Source organism: Hakea prostrata, chromosome 7 (assembly GCF_041222555.1).
Source record: "Hakea prostrata isolate BN-2017 chromosome 7, UWA_Hpros_2, whole genome shotgun sequence".
NCBI lineage: Eukaryota > Viridiplantae > Streptophyta > Magnoliopsida > Proteales > Proteaceae > Hakea > Hakea prostrata.
The window spans coordinates 11,494,124-11,503,394 of NC_142606.1; the positions used below are offsets into that span (position 1 = coordinate 11,494,124).

Here is a 9,271-nt window from a genome sequence, read left to right on the forward strand (position 1 = left end):
GTTATGTTTCCCTTAACACATGTGATTTTGATCCTGGGTTTCAAGCCAGATGAAACCAGGACAATTAAGAAATTTCAGTCACTGTTTATCAAGATTTAGTTACATTGTGTTTGATCAAAGACTGCATGTTTTAGTCCATTTTCCACCCATCACACACTGTTAAAGCGAAGAGGAAACTCCAATGAAAAGTTACAATTGGTAATGAAGTGTTGTGGATGAAACCGTCCCTGTCATAATCAACAGCCATGCAATTTCACCAAATAACGAATTATTTCTTTCTAATTGGTAAAAGCAAAGTGTTCAATGCGCCAAGGCCTCTACTTAAATTATAAGAAAACTGGGTACCTTGGACATCTTGGATTTGATCAGTTTATTGGTCAAGACATATGGTGCATTCATATCCCTAGTCACCAGCTACATGATATTGAATGAGCTAAATATGATGCCTGGAACAGAATGATCAGAAGAATTCTTGCGCTACAAGGATGCCAATTCAATTAAAACTAAAACTCCTTTTCAGTACAAGGTTCTGATCAGATAATATACAGACCACCCGGTTACAGTAGCAATTACAAATTGATAGGTCAGCTCAATCACCAAAAAAATGGCATTTCCTGCTGGGGCTTTGCCAGTCTTTCATCAAATATTGGTCATCATCCACTCAACATCTTGCCGTAAATCACTCTCCCAGGGCAATGAATCCCCTGTGGCTAAGATAGGCCGAGATCTCTTCTTCATGGTCATAGCCATAGGAGATAGCGGGCTCCCAGTTGATGTCAGGCAGCTTTCAACAGAGCAGTCCCCAATCCTACCTGGGCCATTTGAAGCAGATTTTTCTTCCAAAGCTGCTGCAATCTCAGACAGAGAAGGCATTTTGAGTGTGTCAAGTGGGACTATCCCTATACAATCATTGGAGACCTTGACTGCCAATTCAGAGAGCTCTTGCCTAACTGTTTCAATCCCAGATGATGCCAAAGTCTGCTCATTGAGAGCTTCGCAGGCTTTCTCAAGTATAGATTGCAAGTACTTCCCTTGGGCTTCAATCCGAAGGTGGAGATGACGCTGGACCTGATATATCAGGAAATCCAACACAACAATTTTGAGAAAGATCATCTGGGATTCATGGATTTAATTGGAACAAAAGCTACCACTGCAGCTGAGAAACTGACCTCCAGCTGTTCATGCAATCTTCTTTGGACTTCCATCTGGACTCGTAGTGCCTCAGTAACCTCATAACCACTGTTGTGAAATTGATATTAACGGATAATATACGATGCCAGTAGATCTAAGCAAACTAGTGTAGTATATGTCAAACCCAAATATCAAAACATACTCGTTTAAGTCTTGAGTCACCAGTCTTGACGAAGACGAAGATGCTGATGAACCAGTAACCTGACTTTCTGCTGCACAAGAAGCTGCAAACACCACAGAAATGAGTAAGCATTTTGACAAGATCTGCAGATAAGCTACAGCACAAACTGAAAAACCAAAAAGCAAGATCACTCATGTTAAAGTGAATCCAAGGAGTAAGAGCTGTGTGATAGAGCCGCAAATAAGGCAGGCACAAGGCATAACATGGAGCTGACAAGGACAAACTAGTTGAAGCACACATTAATTTGTCTCCCATTTCTTAGAATCATCAAGCACAACTCAAAAAGAATGGAATTGAACTACATAAAGCAAGCAGTCGGAAAGAATAGACAAGTGCAAAACTTTTTGTCCATTAGGAAGAGACTGATACCATCCTTGGAGTTCTCCATGAATTCCTTGCATGATTGCTTCCCCAACCGGTATTTCTGCAAATAAAAAAACATCAGATATGAATTATAGAGAACAATTATTTAGTTCAAAACTGAAAACCAGCAACTGTGCAGATGAAAAGAGAGATATTCCACCAAAAATTTTATTAAAAATAGGGGAATCGTAAATGAGTTATTCCACCAAAATTGTACATATCCATGAATACAAACCCACATCCTTCATCTTAGGCTTACCACATCTAAAAATATAAGGAACAAAACATTTTAAGTTTTCAATGGCAATAGATGCATAACAATGTCAATATCCAGACGGCTACCTGTAGATGAGACTTCAAATGATAAAGAGTGAGGCCCTTTACTCCCATTGTTCTCATAATAGTCTTAGGTGTTGCTTCTGCAACACAATTCAAAAATGAATTAAAAATGAATTAAAAGAAAAATAGAAATGATCAATCAACTTGCAAGACCTCAATAAAACTGAAAAGGAGAAGCATTAAATGTTAAAGCCCTTTTTGTGTTGGCTCAATGGGCACTTAATCTGGCAATGGCTAAATTTTGAAGTAAAGAAACAAAAGACAGCTTTTTTTGCAGTGTAGTTGGAAGGGGGGAGGTGTTTGTGTGGAAGAGATGGCCACTTAACTGGACAATTAAAAAGTTCCATGGTGGCTGTGCACAATCTTGAGACTTTAAACAGGTTAGAACTAAAACAGTAAGGAAATCCCATGGCTTTAGGACTGGAAAACCCACAAGTTTGCAAGCATGTTGGATGATGGCTAAATCCTAGAAATAAAGAATTCTCACTTCTGAAAATTTTTTCATTGACTCAAATAATCTGGGAAAAAAGACATGCCCCTGGTATTAACATTTAGTAGATGTATTAGTTAAACAGAATCTGTTTCAAAATCAAATTCTAGCTCTAACTCAACCTACGACTGTACCAATAATGAAACAATAAAACAAAAAACACAAACACCTCTCCAAAAGATAAATCAGAATCGCAAATTGAGCATCATAAGGAGTCCAAAAGTAAATAATTAATGTTCTCTTGTTTTTAGCCTTTAGGCCTTTATTAATTCAAGAGTTAATTTTTCTTTAAATAGCACCTTTGTAGCAGGCAAATGTAACATTGAGATAGAAAGAAGAAATGAAACTGAAGCCTTGCTGGTCTGTGTTGAGCATCACTCTTCCTTCTCCTTATGTTCTTTAACTTCAAACCTATCATCTTCTTCCTTCTCTTTTTGCATCGGACACTTCATCTTCCACCTAACCATCATATTTAACTCATCCCTGTAGCACCCCTTTGCTAACCCTAAACCAGAACCTAGCACCAATAATTGAAAAATATTCATTAGTTTTGATGTCTTAAAAATTATTTGTAAGCTTTCCAACAAAACCAAGATTGCTTAAATCCAGTTTATATATTTCCTTTTAATATAACTAGTAATGACGCACGTGCACAAGCATGTGTGATGTGTTTTTTAATATAATTTTTTACTTTAATGTAATTTAATTTTTTTTAACTTGTTTTTTTTTTCTTTTCTTCTTTTAGTTGATTTTAGAACAATTAATGATGATTATTATATTATTCTATTAATTAATATTATGTTATGTTTATGAATTATAATTACAATTTTGGACATTATTCTTAAATGATTTAAAAATCTAATGAATTGAATAGGAAAGGGTATTTTCAGAAAAGAAACGTAACCATGTCCTTTGAGTTCATGCTCAATCAATGATAATTATTATATTATTCTATTAATTAATATTGTGTTTATGAATTATAGTTACAATTTTGGACATCTTTCTTAAATGATTTAATGATCTAATGGATTAAATAGGCAAGGGTATTTTGGGAAAGAGAAATGTAACCATGTCTTTTTAGTTCGTGCTTTTATAATAGTAGTATAGTATGACCATCAAAATGTCAAGTGTATATGCACATGGTTTTCATTGTTTTTTGACACGATTTTAAATGCATCAACATTTTCTTTTAGGAGGAGAATACGTTAAGGGCAAGGATTAATTACCCATTTTTCATTTATATTTTTAAAGTAATTAGATGTTTAGAAGTTATTAATATCGATTGATGTGGGAATTTTTTAGGAATATGCTTGCATAATTTTTTGTTTAGCAGTGAGTAGGTTTTCTTTACTCTGGACACTTAATTTAATATGTTACATAAATTTAACTTTGTAGTTTTTATTATTTATACTATGTGAAAGTCTTGAGAGTGAGAGAGTGAAAGAGAATAGGGATGAAACATGGGGAATTTGGGTTTTTAATGTCATTGTAACACATTGTGGCTAAGAGATGTAACTATAGGTAACACGTAGGGGTATTTTGGTCCAGAGAAAGGGTATACCAAAAGTGGAACTAATTATTATTTATTATTTATTATTAAGGGAAAGAAGAAATAAAAAATGTTGCCCATGACTAGAAATTACCTATTTTTTCTATTTACTTAAGAGAATTTTTTGAAAATAAAATATTGAGCGGATTTTTGGGGTAGGATGGAATACAATAAGAGATTTTTCTTGGTTTTGAATAATATTTATAGGAGAGAAATAAGAGCTGACTATTTGTAAAGAGACATGTTTTGGGGTAAGGGGGTGTGTGTTGAAGAGATGTAGCTGTTGATAATAAGTAGGAGCATTCCTGTCCAGTGAAAGAGTATTACCAAAACCTAAGATTTTACTCATATAATAGCATGATATGATTTTAGATTTTCAAACTTCCAATGGCTTGTTTCTTCAGTTATGCTGTCTTCTAGATCTATGTTGATTTCTGATGACTTGAAATGGCTTAACATTGATTTATCAAACAAAAGTATATATTGTAAGCCACGACAAAAGAGGGGAAGACAACCCGGCACCTGTTGCCAGCCCGAGGCCGGGCACGCACTGGCACCCCCCCTTTTTCTCCAACCGTCGCGCCCGCAATTGCTCTTGAACTTAATGTTAGGCCTCTCCTAAACCAGTTCTAATATGATAATTCCTTAATTTATCCTTCCTACTTTTCCCACTCAACATCCTCATCTATCCAAAGTGACTCTATATGATGCTTCTCAACTACCCAGCAGTCCGGACCATACATCATGCCTGGTCATATGACCATCCTATACAGTTTTACTACGACTTCTAAAAGAATAAGATGATGATAGAAAAACCCTGAATGCACCTCTTCACTTCATCCATCCTATTTTAATTCTCTAGAAACATGATCCTCTATATTGCCTTCTTTATTTATCATTTGAGTCAAGATACTTAAATAAAATAATCACTTGGTGGAATCTTCCTCTCATTTTCATATTCTTTATTTAAGTTCCCTACCTCATTATCATTCCTCGATTAACCAAAGCTACGCCAAGATACTCCACCTTTGTTCTATTCAACTTAAAGTTTTGATTCCAAGGTTTATGTCTGAAATATTTGATAATGATACTAGAGAATGCAGAAACGATTAAGTGAGAAAAGATGAATTGAACTGTTGGTATCCTATCCTAACCACCTTTCTGCCAATATCTTGCATACCATTTAATACTCGGTTGGCTAAAATAGGTTGAAGTGCACTGGAGTTGAAGGCAGACAAGAAACATATGAATAAGCTTCGCATGGCTAAGTAGTTTGCTTTAAGATGGCTGAAAACAGGGCCTATCAGGAGACAGGGAAAGCCTAGAAGCAAATCTGAGTTCAAGGGAGGAAGAATGCATAAGAAGAAGAAGAAGAAGAAAAAATAAGGGCGGGGGGTTATGTTGTGCGCACATAGTATCCAAACATAAATATTCCCATCCTATTTCATTGTTGGTTACACATCTATTTCTAAACCCAAAAGAAACAAAGTATCCTAATTACTTCCCAAAACTTAAGACTGACAAAAAAGGAAACTCAATAGGAATCAAATTGGAAGTTTCCCTAATAGCTATCAAAAATAAAAGGTGGCATAGTTTCCCAACTAAAACAAATTCCAAGTATACTACTGCAACAGAACACAGTTGGGACCTACATCTTGGTATGGATACTCAATTAAGCTTGGGTTTGTCCAAGGAAATTCAGGTTGTAAATATTTAAAAGCACTGGTTCATTTCAAGCTGGTTTAAATTTTTAATGTTCACCTTCCACCTTCCCGAATATTTCAGGGAGAACTTCCTAAAGAAAATTCATCTCTGAGTGAGGATAACTTGATTCAGAATTCCAATGTCAGTACAGTCAACTAACCTGACTCTCATAAGAAAGAGCTCTTTGCCTATTTTAGGAAAAATGGTCCAGAAAACATCAACCAAATCAAACAAAGACAACGTCTACTGCTACATACACAAATTTAAGTACAACCTAATAAGGAAGCAGCCCACCCAGCAAAGGAGTAGAGAGAGCAGCAAGTGGTGGAGGAATTTTCAGGTAGAAAAAGGAGGAAATGATAAATGAAAATAAATAAAAAAATTAAAAAAGATGATTCTGATTAGAAATTGTTGTAGACCAGAAAACTAGGGTTGGGAAAAGTATCTAAGATGATACAACAGCCAAGTATATGTGAAAGAACTTGCAGAAAATTAAGAAGTTGATAGACATTTAGTAGAAAATTGGAATCTACAAAAGTAGAAACTAATTCACTTGGTCCCCATTGGTTGTGGGATATAGGTAAAGGCCCATTTAGGAGATCAATCATTAGTACCCAACAAAGTGCCGTTAACCAACTACCTGTGAGCTAATAAATCTGCCATTCTTGCTACATCTTCTATTCATAGAAGATTACTGCTTCAGTAATGTAACCATCAGAATGAAAAGAATTGTCAACATAACAACAGCTGAGCTTCTTGGAAGCCATATATTTAACTATTTCTTCATCAACTAAAGTTTTCTAAACTATACTTTCTCTCAACTCAAACAAAGGTAAAAATAGTGCCTGAGAGTAATGTCACTAATAACAATGTTTCCAGATATCCAAGAGAAGAGGCCTCTCAAAAGGCCGATTTATATCTCTGTAAGTTGAAACTACCTTAATGCCCTCCCCGAACCATAAGCATAATCCTGCCATTTATACATCAAATTTCAAAGATCGCCTAAGACAGCAACAAAGGAATTGAGCATTCTAATCCTCTAGAGGCTTACTGGTGACTAGCCCCTCAATAGCATTTCTCTTTTCAGTAATTTCTCCATGGTGTACTCCAGCGTTCCAAAACATGGTTCCAGAGCCTCCACAAAAACACATACAATTCCTAAATAGATAAATTGTAAATTTGCATTAGAAGAAAATTAAGAAACAATTAGAGGACAGGAAGATTAACCCAAGGGCGAGCAGCAGCTGAGGGGGGAAATACAAAATTCATGAAAATTGGACACCTGCTTCTGTACTGATCCAAACGAATGTTTGAGCCAACACTGGCACTATGTGGTATCCCTCCCCTCACCCTGCATCAGTTCCCAAACACTTTCTTTGCCTTCTAGGATACCTAGGTGCTTCCACTCCATCAAAGTAACGATGCTAACCAAGGAAGGCGTGGACTTGCAATAGAAAAGATATTAACAATAAGGAACCTCCTTCACTAAACAATAACAACAACCCAGCCTTATCCCAACTAAATGGGGAGTGAACCTTCACCAAACACCATTATTTCAGGAAAAAGAAAGGGAAACAAAAACACTTTTACTTGGTCAACCAGCAACGATGCATTAACCACAAAACTTGATCATCAGAACCGCCACCAAACACTATTGATAAAAGGAGGAAAAACAAATTGCTTGGTCAACCAATTACTGTACATTAACCGCAAAACTTGATCATCAGAACCGCCACCAAACACTATTGATAAAAGGAGGAAAAAAAAAAGGCTGGGCCAAAAAATAACGTACGTAACCGTAAATTGATCGTCGTGACCGATTCGGAGATGTAAGGGGTAGCAACCCACTATTGGCATAACCCTAAAATCTCCCCGCACACAAGAAAACAAACTGAAGAAGTACAACATGAAAAGCAGCAACTAATTGATGAATAAAACAGAAAAACTGGAGTCGCAAAAGCTAAGGCAATTTTACAATAAAAAAAATCAAAAATCAAACGGAAATGGAAGAAAGGAGAGGTAGTAGAAATGAACAATACTCACTGTCAGGTCCACCCAACTGAGTAACAGCATCAACGAATCTCTCATGGAGCTCAACTGTCCAACGTAACCGAGGCTTCGGATCGGAAGTGAGAACTAAACAAGCATCACCAGGAAGATTAGTGCCTTCAAGAGCTCCCTGCAAACAATCACGACCCACACCACCGTCGAGTGAATGTAGCCCAGAATACATTTTCCTGAAAACCCACAAAAATGTCAGGAAAGAGCACCCAAAAACAATAATTTTAATTTTTTGTTCCCCAACAAAAAGCCATAAAGAAAAGGGGGAAAAAAGCTCACAGCAACACCACCCACTTATCCCACAGACCCACCTGGGTTCCAGAGCAGAAGCCCTGCAAATCTTCAAACCCAAAAAACAATCAATGCCGTGAAAAGTTTTAACAATCCAAAAAGGGTAAAGAAGAAGGCCAAGAAAGCTATGTGTTGTCCTTGCAGAAAAAGATACAAGAGCAAACGATGAAATGGCTACTCTGGCTATCTGTGACTCTGTAAGGCTGACAATTTTTTTTTTCCTTTCTGTCCTGAATTTTTCTCGGGTGTGAACTAGGCTCTGAACTCTGCAGAGCTAATCTGCCACCAGCTCCCGAACCCACTTCACAGAAAAATGAAACACTGAGCACTGATAGGTCGCCTGTTCAAATCACCCTCGTTTACTACATCATGACCTTTGCTAATGCAATTCTTTCTGTAGAAGAGTTGATGGTGTAAATTTTAAGTTGGGTTCAACCAGAATTAAATAATAATTTCCAAAATTGAAAATCAAAATAAAATAATAATAAATTTAAGTTGGGTTGGACCAAAAATTTAATAAAAATAACAAAATCAAGTTGGGTTGAGAAAGAGTGACAGGACAGTCCAAGAGAGGGTAGTCTGAGGTTTAGATAATAAGGGAGGTTTGCAAGGACCCGCGATTTATATAATTAGGCAAGATACAATTGTCTGGTCGAGTGGTCCCTATAATACCATGACATGTGAATTTTTTTTTATTTTATATAAGGGGCAAAGTGGTAATTTTATGTACCTCTCTTTCACACAGGAGTCACCCAAACAAGTAGTGGGACCCACAGGCCCAGGGGATGGAAGCGGAGGAATATGTGAAAAGACTGAGGTTCAAATTACATGCCTACTTAGTCTTACTGGTTGCAAACAGTAGAGGAAGACGAAGATAGAGGAAGACGAAGACAAAGACAACTCTCGGTTATTTGTTCAAGGGTATTCTTGTCCTTTTGAAAAAATGAATTTGGTTATATCAACATTTAACTGTGATTTCTTAATGGCATAGGTGTCATTAATATATTTTTCCTTATAGGAGGTTTAGCTGATGAATTGGATAACTCAAGAGGTGATATTAATTATAATGGATAACTCAGAGGTGACGTTGAAAATTTTCTTC

General features: G+C 36.4%; 1 protein-coding gene across 4 annotated transcripts; it reads right to left on the minus strand.

Moving 5' to 3' along the window:
• Positions 1–274: 274 nt before the first annotated feature.
• LOC149009767 (protein PHR1-LIKE 3-like) lies at positions 275–8,713 on the minus strand. Of its 4 annotated transcripts, none has more exons than XM_089162081.1 (7): positions 7,100–7,572; positions 6,869–6,975; positions 2,078–2,154; positions 1,742–1,796; positions 1,334–1,415; positions 1,170–1,239; positions 275–1,068 (listed from the first exon to the last, which is right to left on the minus strand). In XM_089162081.1, the coding sequence occupies exons 2-7, from the start codon at positions 6,966–6,968 to the stop codon at positions 640–642; spliced, it is 813 nt and encodes a 270-aa protein (XP_089018207.1). In that variant the 5' UTR covers positions 6,969–6,975; positions 7,100–7,572; the 3' UTR covers positions 275–639. The 4 variants fall into 4 exon arrangements, with proteins under 4 accessions (XP_089018207.1, XP_089018208.1, XP_089018205.1 ...); XM_089162079.1 differs by lacking the exons at positions 6,869–6,975; positions 7,100–7,572 and adding exons at positions 7,861–8,054; positions 8,158–8,713 and having other exon boundaries at positions 319–1,068; XM_089162078.1 differs by lacking the exons at positions 6,869–6,975; positions 7,100–7,572 and adding exons at positions 7,861–8,054; positions 8,190–8,712 and having other exon boundaries at positions 323–1,068.
• Positions 8,714–9,271: the final 558 nt, after the last annotated feature.

Bases quoted from the DNA above. Each gene is read 5' to 3' on its own strand.
- LOC149009767 (XM_089162079.1), bottom strand. From the start codon at position 8,050: ATGTATTCTGGGCTACATTCACTCGACGGTGGTGTGGGTCGTGATTGT. The intron at 1,416-1,741 runs GTATCAGTCTCT...TGGTGTTTGCAG, and splicing joins CATGGAGAACTCCAAGGATG to CTTCTTGTGCAGCAGAAAGT. The intron at 1,069-1,169 runs GTCAGTTTCTCA...CTGATATATCAG, and splicing joins GATTGCATGAACAGCTGGAG to GTCCAGCGTCATCTCCACCT.